This window comes from Sus scrofa, chromosome 4 (genome assembly GCF_000003025.6).
Source record: "Sus scrofa isolate TJ Tabasco breed Duroc chromosome 4, Sscrofa11.1, whole genome shotgun sequence".
In the NCBI taxonomy this organism is placed as follows: Eukaryota; Metazoa; Chordata; class Mammalia; order Artiodactyla; family Suidae; genus Sus; species Sus scrofa.
In genome coordinates this window covers 64,193,848-64,213,911 of record NC_010446.5, presented here as the reverse complement: position 1 = coordinate 64,213,911, position 20,064 = coordinate 64,193,848, and the positions used below count along the sequence as shown (strand labels likewise).

Below are 20,064 nucleotides of genomic sequence, written 5' to 3'. Positions count from 1 at the left end.
GATTGCAGATGCGGGCTCGGATCCTGAGTTGCTGTGGCTACAGCTCCAATTGGACCCCTAGCCTGGGAACCTCCATGTGCCGCAGGAGCGGCCCCAGAAAAGGCAAAAAAACAAAAACAACAACAACAAAAAAAGGATATAAATGAACTTATTTACAAAACAGAAAGACTCACAGACAGAGAACACAAATTTATGGTTACCAAAGGGGAAAAGCAGGGAGAGAAACGCGGTATAAATTTTTGGCTACACAAACATCAACGGACACACAAAGGGTAGAGACAAGGGCATCTGAGACATTTCACAAATAAATCTGGAATCAAACAATTTCATTTCTAAAAGACTTCTTCATTGTAACTCTTGAGGCTGCTAAGTCATTTTCAAAGTAAATTACATAAAGGTGTCCAGGCCTAGCATATAGAAAGACTGGCTTTCTTGTCGCCATCAGGGGTTCGTTCCTAGAGGCAAAGAGTAGTGGTCTTGTCAACCGTGACAAACAAGAAACAGTCTTGCCAGAAGACCCGGTGTGGCCACCGAGTCCTATAGGTGCTAAGCAATGGTTGTTTAAACGTAAACCAACCCCTCCAACCCTGCATTAATAAATCCTTACTAGTTTTTCATAGTTAAGAAGAACCCACTCTATGTTGATTTATGACATAATTTAAAATACGAAATCAAAGTTGTGTGTGTGATTGAACCCGGAGAACCCTGCCCAGCTATAACTTCAAAAAACTTCAAAAAAGAAAAGAAAAGGAAAAAAAGGTAATGTGGAGGTCAAAGGTCTACTTCACAGAGAACAAGGACTCACATTAAAAACCCAAATCCCAGCCAACCTAAGAATGCTGGAACCTGCTGGGGCCTGTCTCTACTTCCCGTGTTTTAGAGCATTTTCTAGCACTTACTGGGCAAGCAGGATGCTATTTATCCCTCGTGTATTTTCACAGAGGTCCATTTGCTTTCCTTCCCTGGCCTCTTTGCCACGGGCTATGTCCATCATCGGGCACGATCTATGTGGCAGAAGTCAGCCCAGCTCCCCAGGGAAAAGCCTCTGAGGGCCAGATGGGCTATTGAAAAGCAGCTTTCCCATTTTCTTATAAAAAGGATTTTAAATGACCAGATTTTCCTTTTTTATATCAGTTTTTAGATCCCAAAGACCATGTTGCATGAAGGCAATAAAGATTGCAAAGCATTGAGCGTTATCTTTCTTGATCAATTTCTGTACGTTTTAATCAAAACCAAGTCATATTGACAATACACTGGTATCGATCACTGATGAATTATCGCTCTTACTGGATTTCAAAAGGTTGCCATACAATTTTCAACACCTGTCATGTGAAATAACACAAGATACCAAAGGATCTGCAACAAAATATGACTGTTAAAAAATCAACTTAAGGAAAACAATTCTAGGATGCCAAAAAAAAAAAAAAAAAAAAAAGCCACAAAGTAAAACATAAATGTGAATAGACTGGCAAAGCAATTAGGGAGAAATTTTGCTCATCTGTGTAAGCTGCAATTCACCAATGACAATTCTATCCTGTCATCTTATGCCAGAAAGTACAAATTTCAAAGTGCTTTATCATTAACAGACTATTAAAAAGTTTTAATAGATATTTTCTTAAAACTGTATCTTTGGAGTTTTGCATTTTTCCTTTCAAAAAATAGCCTTTCTTGGGAGTTCCTGTCGTGGCACAGTGGTTAACAAATCCGACTAGGAACCATGAGGTTGCGGGTTCGATCCCTGCCCTTGCTCAGTGGGTTAATGATCCGGTGTTGCCGTGAGCTGTGGTCTAGTTCACAGATGTGGCTCGGATCCTGTGTTGCTGTGGCTCTGGCGTAGGCCGGCAGCTACATCTCCGATTGGACCCCTAACCTGGGAACCTCCATATGCCGTGGGAGCAGCCCAAGAAAATGGCAAAAAGACAAAAAATAAAAAAATTTAAAAAATAGCCTTTCTACAGATAACAAAAAAACTTTGCCAAGGGAGTGGAGAGAGAGAGTGGGATGGACTGGGAGTTTGGGGTTAGTAGATGCAAACTATTACACTTAGAATGGATAAACAATGAGGTCTTACTGTATAGTACAGGGAACTATATCCAGTGTCTTGCAATAGACCATGATGGAAGATAATGTAAGAAGTCATATATATATATATATGTATGACTGGATCACTTTGCTGTACAGCAGAAATTGGCACAGCATTGTAAATCAACTATACTCTACTAAAAATTTACAAAAAACTTTCAGTGCATTTTGCTAAGCAATTTTGAGGTTCAGAAAAGCTAATAAACCGGAACACTGCTGCTATTTATTTGAGAAGCTGTAGACTGGCAGACGAAAGGAAATCAAGGTGGCTGCCCTTACTGGATTATTATTGGATTGTTCCCACTTCATAAGGAGCCCAGATCAGCGAGGTGCAGAGAGCCAAGGAGCTGTCACCCTCCACGTCCTGTTAACCACGCTCAGCCCTTCTTTCTTGTCTCTCCTCACTGGCTGGAACCCCGATCTCTTTAACAGAACCAACAACATTATACACAAAGAGGGCATTCGAATTGGTGTTATTTTTTCCTTTCAGTGAGAGCAATAAAGCCTCCAAGAAAATAAACAAAGCAGAGTTTCCCCAGCCCTCTGGGTTTCGAGCCTGTGCATCTGTGCGGATCCTCTTATCCATCATGGCGAATCCTGACACCTTCTTGCCATAGAATGACAGGAATGTCCCCACCGTCACTGCTATTCTGGGGCAATAAAACACTTGGAAAGACATGCTATACAACCTCCCTTGATGCTGTCATGCCTCCATCCAGCTCCACCTATTCGTGTGAACACAAGGGAAAACTGCTTTGGAACATACTTGATAAAAAAAACCAAGCAATTGGTTTCTTTTTGCTCTTATTTCTGTTGCTTTGGGAGACTGACCTGAGAAAACATTTGTAAGGTTGATGTCAGAGAATATTTTGCATATATTCTCTTCCAGGAGTTTTTTTTTTTTTTTTTGTCTTTTTGCCTTTTCTAGGGCTGCTCCCATGGCATATGGAGGTTCCCAGGCTAGGGGTCCAATAGGAGCTGTAGCCACAGGCCTACGCCAGAGCCACAGCAACGCAGGATCCGAGCCGCGTCTGCAACCTACACCACAGCTCATAGCAATACCAGATCCTTAACCCACTAAGCAAGGGCAGGGATCAAACCTGCAACCTCATGGTTCCTAGTCGGATTCGTCAACCACTGCGCCACGATGGGAACTCCTCTTCCAGGAGTTTGATGGTGTCTGGTCTTATATTTAAGTCTTTCAGCCATTTTGAGTTTATTTTGGTGCATGGTGTGAGGGTATGTTCTAGTTTCATTGATTTGCATGCAGCTGTCCAGGTTTTCCGGCAATACTTTCTGAAAAGACTTTTTTCCCATTTTATATTCTTGCCTCCTTTGTCAAAGATTAATTGACCAAAGGTGTCTGGGTTTACTTCTGGGTTCTCTTTCTGTTCCATTGGTTTGTCTGTCTGTTTTGGTACCAGTACCACACTGTCTTGATGACTGTGGCTTTGTAATATTGCCTGAAGTCTGGGAGAGAGATGCCTCCTGCTTGGTTTTTGTTCTTCAGAATTTCTTGGGCAATTCTGGGTCTTTTGTGGTTCCATATAAATTTCTGGATTGTTTGTTGTAGTTCTGTGAAAAATGTCATGGGTAATTTGATAGGGATTGCATTATATCTGTAGATTGCTTTGAGTTATGATTGCTTTGAGGTATGGATATTTTTACGATATTAATTTTTCCAACCCAGGAGCATGGAATATCTTTCCATTTCTTTACATCTTCTTTAATTTCCTTGATTAAAGTTTTATACTTCTCAGTACATAAGTCCTTTATCTCCTTGGTCAGGTGTATTTCCAGGTATTTGATTTTTTGAGGTGCATTTTTAAAAGGTATTGTATTTCTGTATTCCTCTTCTAATATTTCATTGTTCATATACAGAAATGAGACTGATTTCTGAATGTTAATCTTATATCCTGCTACTTTGCTGAATTTGTTGATCAGTTCAAGTAGTTTTGGGGTTGAGTCCTTAGTTTTTTCTATATTTAGTATCATGTCATCTGCATACAATGACAGTTTTACCTCTTCTCTTCCTATTTGGATGCCTTTTATTTCTTTTGTTTGTCTGATTGTGTGGCTAGACTTCAAATATTATGTTGAATAACAGTGGTGAGAGTGGGCATCCTTGTCTTGTTCCAGATTTTAATGGGGAGGCTTTCAGCTTTTCTCCATTAAGTATTATACTTGCTGTGGGTTTGTCATAAATGGCTTTGATTATGTTAAGGAATGTTCCCTCTATACCCATTTTGGTAAGAGTTTTTATCATGAAGGGATGTTGGACTTTGTCAAATCCTAATCAAACTGACAAGCTTTTGCACAGCAAAGGAAACCAAAAAGAAAACAAAAAAACAACTCACAGAATGGGAGAAAATAATTTCAAATGATGCAACTGACAAGGGCCTAATCTCTAAAAAATACAAACAACTTATACAACTCAACAGCAAAAAAGCCAACAACCCAATTGAAAGATGGGCAAAGGACCTGAATAGACATTTCTCCATGGAAGACATACAGATGGCCAACAAGCACTTGAAACAATGCTCAACATCACTGATTATTAGAGAAATGCAAATCAAAACCATGAGATACAACCTCACATCAGTCAGAATGGCCATCATTCATAAATCCACAAATATCAAATGCTGGAGGGGATGTGGAGAAAAGGGAACCCTCCTGCACTGATGGTGGGAATGTAAGCTGGCACAACCATTATGGAGATCAGTATGGAGGTACCTTAGAAAATTATACATAGAACTACCATATGACCCAGCAATCTCACTCTTGGGCATATATCCGGACAGAACTCTCCTTAAAAAAGACACATGCACCCACATGTTCATTGCAGCCCTATTGACAATAGCCAAGACATGGAATCAACCCAAATGTCCACTCATAGATGATTGGATCAAGAATATGTGGTATATATACACAATGGAATACTACTCAGCCATAAAAAAGAACAAAATAATGCCACTTGCAGCAACATGGATGGAACTTGAGACTCTCATCCTGAGTGAATTAAGTCAGAAAGAGAAAGACAAATACTGTATGATATCACTTATATCTGGAATATAATATATGACACAAAGGAACCTTTTCATAGAAAAGAAGATCATGGACTTGGAGAATAGACTTGTGGTTGCCAAGGGGAGGAGGAGGGAGTGGGAGGGACTGGGAGCTTGGGGTAAATAGATGCAGAATGTTGCCTTTGGGATGGATTAGCAATGGGATCCTGCTGTGTAGCACTGGGAACTCTGTCTAGTCACTTATGATGGAACACTTAATGTGAGAAAAAAGAATGTATACATGTATGTGTAACTGGGTCACCATGCTGTGCAGTAGAAAAAATACATATATAAAGAAATAATAAAAAAAAAACAAGCAAGAATTTCATGGCACAAAATTCTAAATTCATTTCCCCAAATGAAGAGAACTACAGTCCTTATCAAACCCAATTTTTCACTTTCACTGTGACATAGACCTCTCCATGCCTAACAAACATTTGTATATTTCAGACCTATTGCCAGAGAGTGAAGATGAAAATATGAGAAAAGACTGTCACCCCCTGCAACTATTATTATGGAAAACCAGGTTTGCCTCAAAGCAAGCTTAACCAGCTGAGACCAGATCTAATTTTAACTGCTTTTTGTGTAAAAACCCTTTGCCTTTCCTTACCTCAAACAGACTGCTAAGCAAAATGTCACTGTCCTCCTCTGGCTCAGCCTCAAAATTATAAACATGGTTTCTTATTTTCTGTGGTCCATGGAACTCTAAGTCCACAGGGTAGGATACATTGAGGTAAATGAATGAGGACACAAGCAATAGGTCTGTGTTTTTAAAAAGTTCTAACTAGGAGCTCCCCCTGTGGCACAGTGGGTTAAGAATCCAACTACAGTGGCTTGGGTCACTGTGAAGGCACGAATTCAGTCCCCAGCCCAGCAGGTTAAAGGGTCCGGCATTGCCGCAACCTTGGTGTGAGTCACAGCTACAGCTCAGAGTCAGTCCCTGGCCTGGGAACTGCCATGTGCCACAGATGCAGCTGTTAAAAAAAACAACTAAAAGCTTGATTTCAAGTCAGATGCCTCTTTCACATAAAAGGATAATTAAAATTTGCCTATGATATTCTGTGAAACTGGTCTGTAACTCAAAGGCTGAAATAGTTTCTTCTAAGTGGTTTTCTTGTCTTCCGTGTGTGTATGCACGTGTGTGTGTCAGAGCATGCGTTACACACAGAGTCACATGCTCCCCCCTCCCGTTGACAGTACCTTTTGATTGGCAGCATTGCAAAACACTATGTACAGGATCTGCACAGGTGACCTAGGGGTTTCCAAGTACCCTTTGTCCATCCACCCACACTGCCTCATTCAGCTCGCTCATTTGCATGTTTGTCAAATGCTGGGTCAAGAAAAACCTCATGCCATCCAACCGTGGTGCCATCCAGAAACCCTGAGGCTGACCCTGGGGAGCAGGAAGATGTCAAAAACTAACAGCAAGGGGTTCCCTTCCTCAGGGGTGAAATCTACATTTGTCTACGAACAGAAACATTGTGTCTTCCTCTGCTAAACTTCAGTTTCTCCCTTAATCTTTCACTGGATGTACAAAAGAGATCCAAAGAAAGCAGAAACAGAATTGTCCAGAATCTTGTGGCAAAAGTGAAAGTGAGATTTCCCAGTTCCTGAGGTTTTACTCCATGGGCTTTTAATGTTAGTGCATGTAAAACAAAAATCGCATCCTTGTTTGACTTAAAATAGCATGTGCTGGAATGTACTGGAGCCTAACACAGACACAAGTGCTGAGCACTGGAGCTGGAAGCATCCAGAAGGTTCACATGGACTAAATGAGGGTACTAAGCCTACAAGGCTAGGCAGTGACAAAATGCCCACAAATTACCAAATAGATCTTTTCTTAAATGTGAAGAAAGGGTTAAAACACAAAGTCAAGCCCCATGCTGATGCTGACATTCCACCTCTATCAGGGCAGGGCTGTTCAACAGGCAGCCTGATTCTAGAATGCATACTACTGAGCAAAGTGCAAGAATTCACTGCACCTTTAGTCTAGCCTTCTAAATCTGACAGAAAAAGAGGTGATCATCATAAATTTTCCTGAAATTAATCAGTCCAACATTCCTAATATTTTGAAGTTCTAGTGGCTAAATCTCTGAGTAATTCACCATCAGACCTTATTTATTTATTTATTTAAGGCCACAGGTGCGACATATGGAAGTTCTCAGGCTAGGAGATGAATTGGAGTTGCAGCTGTCAGCCCCAGCCATGGCCACAGCCATGCCAACTCCAAGCCACGTCTGTGACCTATACCACAGCTCATGGCAACACTAGAGCCTTAACCCACTGAGCAGAGCCAGGGATCGAACCCATATCCTCATGGATACTAGTCAGGTTCCTTTCCGCTGAGCCACAATGCGAATTCCCAGACCTTACATTTTATTTTTTATTTTTGAAAAATTTTAATTACAGTTGAGTTACAATATTCTGTCAGTTCTTGCTGCCAGACCTTATATTTTAAAGGTCAAAAGATCCTGGAGAAAGAGCTAGGTAAAATACCCCCAAATCACTAAAATAATACATTATCATTCCAGGATTCTAAGAATTTTCTAACAGCTGTAAGACTGGTATAAGCAAAAGTCACTCTTCTTCATTAAGGATAACAGAATTTGGAGAATGTTCTAGAAAATTTTATATTTAAAAAAGTATTGAAAAGAAAAGTCAATAGACTCCCATGACTGGGCACATAAAATCATTTCATGCTAATGAAGCATTGTTTTGTTTTGTTTTGTGTTTTGTCTTTTAGGGCTGCACCAGTGGCACATGGAGGTTCCCAGGCTATGGGTTGAATTGGATCTGCAGCCACCGGCCTACACCACAGCCACAGCAACTTGGGACCCGACCCATGTCTGCGGCCTACACCACAGTTCATGACAATGCCGGATCCTTAACCCACTGAGTGAGGCCAGGCATCAAACCTGCAACCTCATGGTTCCTAGCCAGGTTTGCCAACCACTGAGCCACGATGGGAACTTCTTTTTTCTTTTTTTTTTTTTTTTGGCATTTTTTACAATGCATTTACTACATAAGTAATACATATTAATCGGTTTAATTACAGATCCAAATTTGATCACCAGTAGTCTAGAGCATATTATGTATCATTATCCATCATCATATTATTAGCAAGTTTCAAGTTAACAGAATATTATTATCTGGCTTGATATATGAAAGTCATATTTTAGATTTTTCTAAGTATGAGTTAAGTGCCATTATAGAAATATCCATGTGAAATAATACCTCATTCATGGAAAATGGGCTCAAAATCCCACTGGAAAGGCCATTCAATCAAAGGATGCATGAAAACACAAAAAGTTTTAGTGGAATATTGTTTCCACTCTTCTCTTTATTCTAATGTTATGCTTATAACTCTGACAGTCCTCTTAGGAATTTTCTGCTGCATATTCTTTTCATCTGAGAGGAGAGAAAAATAAACCTAATTCTCATGTGCAATATTTCTTGAACTTTCTGAGGTACAGTACCAGCTTTTTCTCCTAACTCTTCCCAGAATGACAATTTAGCAAAATTTAAGAGTTATGTATGACTCGGAGTTCCCGTCGTGACTCAGTAGTTAACAAATCTGACTAGTATCTACAAGGACGTTGGTTTGATCCCCGGCCTTGCTCAGTGGGTTAAGGATTGGACGTTGCCGTGAGCTGTGGTATAGGTCGCAGACGTGGCTCCGATCCCAAGTTGCTGTGGCTGTGGTGTGGGCTGGTATCTGTAGCTCTGATTCGATCCCTGTCCTGGGAACCTCCATATGCAGTGGGTAAGACCCTAAAAAGACAAAAGACCAAAAAGAAAAAATAAAGAAAGAAAGAAAAAAGAGTTATGTATGACTCAAAGAATGAGACGAAAAAAGAAAAGACACAGAATACAAGTCCCATTTCTTAAAAATTAGTGTTTGATTTTACCAACATAAGATTTGCTATTGACCTACCATAAAAGTTTCTAAATGGTTAAGGCGCTATTCCTCAGCTCATTGTGGATGGTAAGCTACTGGGGGCTCAGACTCAGGAGTCATACATGAAGCCAGGTCATCTCTCTGGACGGCACTTCACCTGTTTTCTGTTGACCTTTTTTTTTTTTTTTTTTTTCCCTCTTTTTGGGGCATACCTGAGGCATATGAAGCTTCCCAGGCTAGGGGTCCAGTCAGAGCTGTAGCTACTGGCCTGCACCACAGCCACAGCAACATGGGATCCAAACCACGTCTACGACCTACATCAGAGCTCACGGCAAGACCAGATCCTTAACCCACTGAGCAAGGCCAGGGATCATACCCACATCCTCACGGATACTAGTTGGATTTGTTAACTGCTGAGCAACGATGGGAACTCCCTTCTTCTGACCTTTAGGAACCACTTCTCCTCAAGGAGACCTGGATGCTGGGAGGGAAACAGGACCCACCATGGCACCCTATTCATTTCCTTCATAACTCACCCAAGACCCCATAATTGCATTATTATCTGCTTGCCTACGGCCTCTCTCCTTGACACGAATGAAAGCTTTATGGCAAACAGACCTTGTTTGCCTTATGGTCCAGTTCATTACTAAAGCCTCAGACTCTCCAATTCTCTAATGACGCCTCTTCATCCCTTTTTGTTCTTTTTATCCCTTTATTCAACTGATATTCGGCACATGGAGAAACAGGTCTTCTCCCAGGGTAGCGTTCAAGTTTTAGAGTCAGGCAATCAGCAATAGCCTTCTAACAATAAAAACTATCTGTTGCAAGATAGCTTTAATTTTGTAGCCATCAAACATGTCGAAACTTTACAAGTCAGGCCTTTTGAAACCAAAGGAAAACCAAATATGAAAGGATTAGTGGACCTGGTCCCATAAAATTTTAGCTTCCTGCACAGGGGAAAAAGTTCTTAAAATGATAAACTGGAAATATGTCTATAAGACATTACTGAAGTTTAAGAAACATATTAGAAATAATAAGACAAAGATGAACACTGCCATGGAAGACAAGAAAAAATGATTTTTCTTCTCCATTTAAAAAAAATACAACAATGAAGTCTTGGACCTTCCAAAATGACAATTTTTAAAGTAAAATATTTATGTGTTCACTCTAATTCACATTCTTTCCTTGTATAAATATATAACGCATCCTCGAAAGAGTTTAAAATACTTTACCTGGCAATTCCACACTTAAATTTACTTGAGGGAAATAATTAAGGATGTGTATAAGATGTTTGCAGCATTGCTCTAGATGTCTAATAACAGGGGGCTTCGTTAAATATGATATGTCTACGAAATTATGCAACCATTAAAATGATGCTGTAGAATATAATTTATTGATGTGAAAGATGTTTATATTTGTTACTAAAAACAGCATGTTGCTAATTGTCCACCAACGGATAAAAGGACAAAGGAGATGTAATATATAGATACAATGGGATACTACCATAAAAGCCACAGAAAAGAATAAAATTTTGTCATTTGCAACAACATGCGTGGACCTAGAGGGTATTAAGCCAAGTGCAGTATGTCAGACAGAGGAAGACAAATACTATATGATATCATTTATACATGGAATCCAAAAAATAAGACAGGCCAGTAAATATAACAAGAAAGAAACACGGGTTCTCACTGTGGCTCAGCAGGTTAAGGACCCAACATTGTCTCTGTGAAGATGTGGGTTTGATCTCTGGCTTCAGTCAGTGGGTAAGCCCCAGCTGCAGCTCCAATTTGACTCCTGGCCTGGAAACTTCCATATGCTGCAAGTGTGGCTGTAAAAAGACAAGGAAAAAAAAAAAAAAAAAGAAAAGGAACAGGGAGTTCCCGTTGTGGCTCAGTGGTTAATGAAACCGACTAGCATCCATGAGGATGTGGGTTTGATCCCTGGCCTCACTCAGTGGGTTATGGATCTGGCGTTGCTGTGAGCTGTGGTGTAGGTCACAGACATGCTCAGATCCCTTGTTGCTGTGGTTTTGGCATAGGCTGGAGGCTACAGCTCTGATTCGACCCCTAGCCTGGGAACCTCCAGATGTTGCTAGTGTACCCCTAAAAGACAAAAAGACCAAAAAAAAAAAAAAAAAAGGAACACACTCACAGATATAGAAAACAAACTAGTGGTTACCAGTGGGGACAGATAAGGGGGGAGGAACAAAATAGGAATAGAGGATTATAGGTACAAATTATTACGTATAAAATAAATAAGCTACAAGGATGTATTGTACAACACAGGGGATACAGCCAGTATTTTGTAGTAACTATAAATGAAACACAACATTTAAAAATTGTGAATCACTATGTTATACACCAATAACTTCTATAGTATTTACATCAATAAAAAATATTAAACCAATTTAAAATTTTCTTCAAAAAACAGTAGGTTGCAATACTACATTATACAATATAATCCCATAACTCATATCTAGAATATATATCAAAGTGATAACAAATATATAGGATATTTAATTATAATTATTTTTGTTTTGTATTTTCTAACATACTGGCAATAAACAAATTATTAAACAAATTTTTTTTTCTTGTTCAGCCTCCCCCATGGCATATGAAAGTTCCTGGGCTAAGGATGGCATCGAGCCAGAGCTGCAACCTACACTGTAATGCAGCAATGCCAGATCCTTAACCCACTGTGCCAGACCGGGGATCGGAGCAGTGCCTCCACAGAGACAAGCCGGATCTTGAACCCACTGTGCCACAGCAGGAATTCCAATAAATGAATATTTTTAATGTAATGAAGAATATGATAAAAGATAGAAAAAAGATTAAAAACTACAATAGGAACGTCTTCAGTCAAAAAGTAGTGATCAGTGATTTAATTCCACTATAGCTTGCTTGGCCCTATTAAGAGAACCAATGTGATTCATTAAACTGATTTGTCATAAAAACAAAATATTAAGAAAATACTTATGCGGGAACAATTTTCAAGCACTTGACAGGCACATCTGCATGATAATAATCTGCCAATGACAGTAGTGCCTATTCTTGCGACAGCTTTGACAACGAAAGCTTTCAGCTGTCACTCCATATGACTTGCACTTACCTTATGCTTTGTCTATAGTTTCAAAAGTCAGAACTCAAGGATGGGTCCTTGGAAAGCAGTATCTTAAAAGATAGCATCGAATGGCTGTCAAGCTGATCTCCTGGTCTTTGGCAGATCATTATGTCAACACATGCCACATACTCTATTGCTAGAGCATGATAATGAAAATGAAGACATCACAGTCCTTTTAGAAAGGCGGATCGGCCACACCAAGGGCCAGCGTTGTCAAGCATGTTATCACACCACAACCTCTTACATCACTGACTTTGCTTTTTTTCATTCTTTTTTTAATTGATAGAAGTGAAGGCAGAAAACTTCAACTTCGCAAAGCATTTTAGAGCTTTTTTTTTGGAAGAGAAGCTTAGGGATCATCCATTCTAACCCTTGGATGTTATAAATATGGAAATTTAGGTCTGGCGAGTAGGGGAGTAAGGAGTCAAACTTGAGCCAGGGATCTTGCCTCTAAGTCCAGTCCACTTTCACCACCTCATCCACTACTTACACAGAACATAGGGCTCCATTTTAGAAAGAAACTATTATCCAACAGGGTTAATGAAAAGAGCTAAGCCAGTGTGTATACAGACCTTGCATCTGGTAGCTGTATGGTGCCTGTCCAGGTTGAGGGGTACCAAAGCTTGTGCCATAGCTGAGAAATCCTGTCTGTCCAGGTGACTGAGACTGTGACAATCCACCTTCAGTCTTGATGCCTGCCCACAATGCACCTAAATCAGTTAGGGATAGCTTATCTATCTGTTCATATTCAAAAGCTGGTAAATATACAAAAACACACCCCCAACCATTCAGTCACAAACGTTTCCCAAAAGTCTCTCAACAACCAAGGGCATGGATGCTTAGAGCAAAATAGCCTTAACTATAACTTCAACTGAAGGAAAACAACCAGGCCAGGATTCTTAAGGATTTGAACGCCCATTCCCAGTGTTCCTTTTTGTTGTTTTGTTCTGAATTCCATTTTCTCTCACATTTAACTCCAGTGAATCATGTCTATATTTAGTTTTGTTGTTTTACAAAAGTTTAAGATCTCTATAGTCAAGAAATGGCCATCATTAAATGTGAACTAAATTATTCTAAATGTTGCAATGATGATTTAATGTCAGAATCAAAAAAAATTTTTTTAAGTGAATAGGAGTTCCCACTATAGCACAGTGGAAACGAATCGACTTGTATCCATGAGGATGCAGGTTTGATTCCCGGCCCCGCTCAGTGGGTTGGGGATGGGGCGTTGCCGTGAGCTGTAGTGTAGGCTTCAGATGTGGCTCAGATCCCGTGTTGCTATGGCTCTGGTGTAGGCCGGCAGATTCTACCCCTGGCCTGGGAACCTCCATATGCCATGGGTGTGGCCCTAAAAAGCAAAAATAGGAGTTCCTGTTGTGGCACACTGGAAACGAATCCGACTAGTATCCATGAGGATACAGGTTCGATACTTGGCCTCATTCAGAGTCTGGAATCGGGTGTTGCCTGGAGCTGTGGTGTAGGTCTAAGACACGCAGCACTACTGTGGCTGCGGCGTAGGCTCCAATTTGACCCCTAGCCTGGGAACTTGCATATGCCACAAGTGTGGCCTTAAAAAGCAAAAAAAAAAAAAAAAAAAAAAAAACAACAACAAAAAAAACAAAAATAAAACTTTTTAAAAATGTAATCAAGCAGCATCTCAAGCTTCACAGCATTTTTCCGCCAGTTTTTTTCTTTTTCTGCCACAAGCTGATTTTCCTACACAACTCATTTTGAGGTCAGAGGTAGCAATATTGGGCACAGAACTCAGTAACAAAGGGGGAAACCTCCCAAATATCCAGATCCTACCAGGAAGTAAGCACAAGGGAAGGAGAAGAGTAAAGAACTCAATCCTGCAGGACAGCACAGTGATCTATAAACAGCAGAGAGAGGTTGACCAGTAGGTCCCTTTTTATCCCCTGTACTTGTAAGTATTTATTCAAATATAATTGTTTTAAGTGTAACCTCAAGTACGCTTTCTTTTTATCATATCATAATATAAAAATAATGTATGTGCGGCCCCCACTACTTCCCAATCTGCCAGGCTGACATCCTAATTTCAGGGCTTGGGTTTGGCAATACTGTTTTACAGGGCTCAGCCCTGGATCATAATTAAAGACAGACATGAAAGTTAACAACTGTCCTTAATTCCCACAGAAGGAGGGGAGGAAAATTTCTGCCAAAGGAATTCACATTTTTGAATAATTTTACTTTGCACTTAAGATAAATAGTATCTTTGGGATCTAGAATACACAGTAGTCTCACTGTTTATTTCCATTTTAGGGGAATTTCATCAGCAGAGTGAAGTTAGGTAACTTTCCTAAGGCACTGGAAGAATCTGACTCTTGGCTGAGAGAGCCTATTCTAATTCCTGAAGTATCTCTGAATAACCTCATCATGGCTTTTCATTTAAGTCTTAACATAACCTCAGCATTTAAAAAATGTGACTTTCCCTGTACAGGCAATCCTGAACCAATGAATGACCCCCACTTATAAATGGCTGCTGGAAAAACAACTGCCCAAGACAGGTGGTTGAATGGCTCTAGAAACCCCCTTCCTCATCTGTGCTGTCACAATACAGATGTTCCTCCTCCTCTCTATATTGCTATAATGATCTGCTTCCAGTCTTCACCTGGACCACCTCTGTTTTTAGCCTGGAGGCTTAGGATGGGGAATCTTTGTGATCAGAACAGGTAAAGAAAAACAGGAAGAGGTAGAAAACGCCCACGGCGACATCTTTGGTGTCTCCATGGCTTCCACTCACTCATCCCACTGGCCGACTCCACGCAGATGCAGCGAGGAATGGAATGGCCTCTTCTTCCCCACCAACCTACTGGTCTTACTATGAAAAGTCTGGCCTATCTTTTCTCACTGGATCTAAGGAAAACATCAGGGGACACAAGTCCTTGGAGACAGTCTTCTAGGACCATCAGGATCTGAACAGTCAGCAGTTAGAAACCCTAAACTATGTGCTCTCCTTTCAGGAGCAAGCCATGGGGAGAAGACTGACATATTTTTCCATGCACTGACCCAAGAAAAAATAGAATGCCTGGCCAGAAGCACTGGGGGAATTTCCTTGTCATCAAGGCACAAAAAGAGAAAATGCTAAGGACTAAGAATTATTCCTAGGATATTTCTAAGCCTGGAAGGCTCTGGGGTCAAAGCCCTTTACACTGACCCTTACTCTCACTATCTCTGTAGTCCCCACCTACCACATGAAAATCCCCCTATTCATTCCTCGCCCTACTCATTCTGAGGCTAATCTCAGAACCTCTGCTCCCCTCACCCTACTGGAACAACTATTTCAGACAACAGGGACATCTGTTGATGGCTGAGATCTACAAGAGCCCTTAACCCACAGCCCAGAAGTTGGAAGAGGACCCAGCCCTGACTGAATGGGGAGGAGAGAGAAGAATGAGAGAGTTAAGGGAGCAGCAGCCGAGGCAGTTGCAGGAGGTACCTTTCTCCCACAGCATTGGTAGGTCTCCAGTGCTTGCGAATGGTTTGCACTGGAAAACACATTTCTACTTCAAATAATCAGCTTACAAATAAACATTGAGAACACACATATTCAGGTCTGCCTTAACTCACATTACAGAACTGAAGTGACACAATTTACATCAGGGAACCCTTTTCTTCTTTTAGCACAGAAATTGTTTAAAAGTAAATCACAGATAAATTTGGCCTATATTTAATATTATTTTGAGAAACTTGAATAAAAGTCATGAAAACGAAGGATAATTCTAGAAAGTCCTTTTTATGGCTGTTTTTAAAGTCTAGTGGTAAAGCACCTTACTAGATCACATTTCGTTGTGAGAGTTTTAAAATAAAACTAGAAAAGATGAGGTCCTAGATAAATTCCATTTTAACTTCTCTCTGTTTTATCAGAAATTTATACATGGTCAATTCGATCTGGGGTAAAGGCAGAGAACAAAAAAGCAAAAAAACAATTTAGCTCCTAATGATGAATGAAATGTTTAAAGAGCATTATGTCTTTCAATATACTGAAACGACAACTACACAACAACAGCAGAAGCAGAATTAGAATACTGATCACAAAATATTCTACCAGTCTTGGCTATTGGTTCTTGCTTCCAAACTTTCAAGTTGATCACTAGGTTTCACTTCTTTCTTAATAAAATGCCAATGATTCAAATTTTTCTATTCCAACAAGTTGCAATTTGCCTAAATTCACATTCAATGGAAGAGAAGGTATTTGAGAATCCTAAGGTATTTGAGATTTTTTTTTTTAAATTAAACTTTGAGGTTTTGCTAGACTTAGAAAATAATTTACAGGTATTGACTCTGTAACAACTGAATTAAATTATACCACGATAAGTATCATTTCCATGTGGGAGGGAACAAATAGGGATGTGAGCTTTTAGATGTCTCCTGATCGTCCTCTTGAAACTGCAGCCCAAGCTGTTATATATAGATCACTTTTCCTAATGGTTGATAATGCTGAAATTTGAAGACACTCCCCACCCCCCTCAAGTTGAGAACGAGGGTTTGCTGAATTCCACTTGTCCTTCTCTAATCACAGTGAGGCATCTGATAAATAGGAAATGAATCTTTACCCCAAAAGACTTCATTCACAGAAGTTTTATCAGAAATATGCACCAAAATACTTTGGATTCCAGAGCCAAACGCTCAAATGGCAAATGAAGAATGGAGATATAAATGGAAAAAAAAAAAATGAGACCAAGAAGGCATGCGAACCAGGCTATTTGCCACCTCTGACCTCAAGAGAAGTATTCCCCAGTTCTTAAGGCTCATTAGAAACAATGCTATTAAGAATTTAGGCTATAACCCTTCGTAAAATAGCCCAAGAGGACCGTCTCTAAGTGTCACCTCTGTGAAACTTTCGCATGTCCAGGTTTGCCCACTAGATAGTGTCACTGCTCAGGCAGCAGGATTACTCACCGTAGGAGGAAATTCCATAGGGCTGTCCCGGCTGTGGGTATGTGGCATATGCTGTAGCTTGTTGCATTCCTGTGGTAAACTGTGTTTGCCCATATGCAGCCATAGTTTGTGAGGAAGGGGTAGGGAGAATATGTGGGTATGGTCTGCTATTTGTCAGAAATGACAGAAAATAGAAAGCCCATGCATTAGATGGAAACATGCAAGGTAACGGATTAACAACCATATCACAAATTCCAGTTAAAGACTGTAGCTTCAAGTCTAACTCTCAAGTATAATACACAAACAACTGAACTCCTTCAGTGCCCCTCCTAGGGGACGTGCCAAATAAATTTGCTTAAATAGATTGAAGTCTCCGTGAAACACACTTAAATTCAGATGTAACACCTGGGCACCAAACATGACTTGAAATAAGATAAAAGACTACTCGGAAAAGTTATTTATTGATTAAGAGAAAATACATCTTACTTGGAAGGATAAATCTGTGGTGGGGAGAATTGGTGACTTGGTCTTGGGCTGAAGCTACTGCTCCCAATGGCTGGAAAAAAAAAAAAAAGAATGCACATTATCAAAGCAAAAGACAGAATATGTACAAAGCATTGATAAAGTATGAACTATAGGCTGACCACATGGAATTGCAGACTTTTTTAACCTAAAGAAATGGCAATTTCATAAGTCAACCTGGTAGAAAGTTAAACTATACTAAGGAAACTAAAGGAACCAAATAAATGATTTGAATTTTATTTCTTAATATTTTTATTTGTTTATGGCCACACCCATTGCATATGGAAGTTCCCAGGCTGGGAATCGAACCTGTGACTCAGCAGTGTCCCGAGCCACTGCAGACAATGCTGGATCCTTAACCTGCGACACCACAGTGGGAACTCCAAAATGCTTCTAATGTGAAATCAGCTCTTAGAAAACAGAGTCAGAATCTTCTAAAATACCTGTCCGTGTTCCCTGATGATCTTTACCGTGGCAATACTTGAAGAATACAGAAAGTTTGGGCTACGATTTGGAAAGACACCCTGAAAAGGGGGATGAAGTTGAATTGCCAGGTGGGGCATGAACAGAAGGTCATCTGGTCTATTGTTTGTATTCAAGGGGACACATGGCCCTGAGACTGTGTCACCAAGAGACGCGGGCTAATCTCTCAGCAGAGTGGAAAGAAGAGAGATCCTCATTTGCCTGCATTGATTCAGCAACATTTGTTTCATTGTTTGTTTTTTTAAATAAAAACACCCTCCTATAACTATCATAAATTTCCCAGGTTGCAAACTAAGCCTGTTTTTTTTTCTTGTGTGGAGGTGGATTTCCTCTGCCTTTCAGTTATATACGCTTAACTTCAGGGTTCCAGTGAAAAAGTTTTCTTTTTTTGTCCTTAAGAGATTATTTAAGCATTTAAGCAAAATTTCATTTCTTTTTAAGCACAAATACTTGATTCAATATATCGCAGAAATACAATAACCTCCCCTATCAAATATGCTTTTATCTTCATTTTGAACTAAAGAATCAAGAACTCATTTTCTTTTTTGCCAACAGAAGATCTTAACATGGTACTTCTCGGCTTCATTCATTGCAAATACAGGCTATACATTAAAGTACATAAACAGCTATACAATTTATATACATACACACATTTACATATATACACTTACCATATACATACACATTTACATAAACATATAGACACATATGTATGGATATACAGAGGCACATATTTATATTTATTTCCCCTTTCCCCTTAAACTCCTCCTATTCTTTTCCTGGCTAAGATGCAAATGCTTTGGGTACAATTATTATAAGACGTAATATGTTTTTTCTTCTTCCACTAATAATCAGTGTCTTCAGAGGCTCTAATTATATATTCATTCTATTCGACATTAAAACCCCTCATAAGCTTCCATGCACTCCAAGTTTTATACATTTTCATGATGTGAAAAATGTGCTTCTCGAATGCAGTTTTCTAGCTTGTGTTTGGGAGAACGGTGCCAGATTTGGGCTAGAATCTCAAAATCTATGACTAGTCGCGTCCCAGTACAGCAAAGAGGCCTAACCCAGCAATAGGAAAATAGACAGAGATCACTGTTATTCTTGGGAGCTGCCAGACTTGGACCTCTGGCCTTTGGTCTGGCAGAGCTGGAGGCCACATTCACAAGAGAGGGCAGGCCAGCTCAGCGGGTGTCCCCCTCTCTTGGCACATGTTGGGTCACTGCTCTGTTCCAGGCATTGAACTCAATGCTGCAGATGCAAACATGCGAAAAAGACAAGTCTGGTCTGTCCCATGTGGGGAGGCTGAGACACAAAAAGCTGGGTGTGTGGGGGGAGGATGAGTTAAATACTGCAATTTACAGAAGGGAGGGATTCGTGAGAGACGCCTGGACCACAGGCACTGCCACTTACCCCGGGGTCATCTGCAGCCACAGCCTTTTCCAAGTCTGGAAAGAGCCCCAGGGCAGAGTAGATTTATCCAGCAGAGTTGCTTGGGGGTACTCTCTTCCCTGGATAATCCTACTTAGAAATTTGTAAAAAATGAAAGTACAACACAGTATCAAAAACCCCCAAAGGCATCTGTGAAAGCCACCAAAATCATTTATTCATCTCTAGCTCCATCCCTGTGTTTTTCAAAATGTGGGTCACGACCCATGAAAAGATCATAAACTCGACCAAATAGGTTCCACTCAGCCATTTTGTTTGCAAACAAATAGAAAAAGAATAGAAGATATCAGGGTTCTTATACAGCATAAGGTAGGCTCTATGAAGCTTTGATTTAGGTTCTATGCATCACATATGTGTCTATGTGAAGAAAGATTTGAGAGGCCGCAGAGTGTGGTAATATGAGCATGGGTTCTAGAATCAGAATTTTTTTTTCAATGGCCACACCTGTTCCTGATACAAGTTCCCAGGCCAGGGGTTGAATTGGAGCTGGAGCCAACAGCCTATGCCACAGCCACAGCAATGCTGGATTGGAGCTGCCTCTGC

At 40.2% G+C, this 20,064-nt stretch overlaps 1 protein-coding gene across 14 annotated transcripts in view; it reads right to left on the bottom strand.

The window, feature by feature from the left end:
• EYA1 (EYA transcriptional coactivator and phosphatase 1) overlaps positions 1 to 20,064 on the bottom strand; it is a 357,169-nt gene that overhangs the window by 114,196 nt on the left and 222,909 nt on the right. For 7 of the 14 annotated variants that reach the window (XM_021089240.1, XM_021089251.1, XM_021089244.1 and 4 more), the window contains 3 exons: positions 17,551 to 17,620; positions 17,086 to 17,231; positions 12,738 to 12,875 (listed from right to left, as the gene is read on the bottom strand). In XM_021089240.1, coding sequence (XP_020944899.1) covers positions 12,738 to 12,875; positions 17,086 to 17,231; positions 17,551 to 17,620 — 354 coding nt within the window. Of the gene's footprint in view, positions 1 to 12,737; positions 12,876 to 17,085; positions 17,621 to 19,485; positions 20,008 to 20,064 lie in introns of those variants that run through there. The other 7 variants (XM_021089242.1, XM_021089249.1, XM_021089241.1 and 4 more) reach the window with 5 other exon arrangements.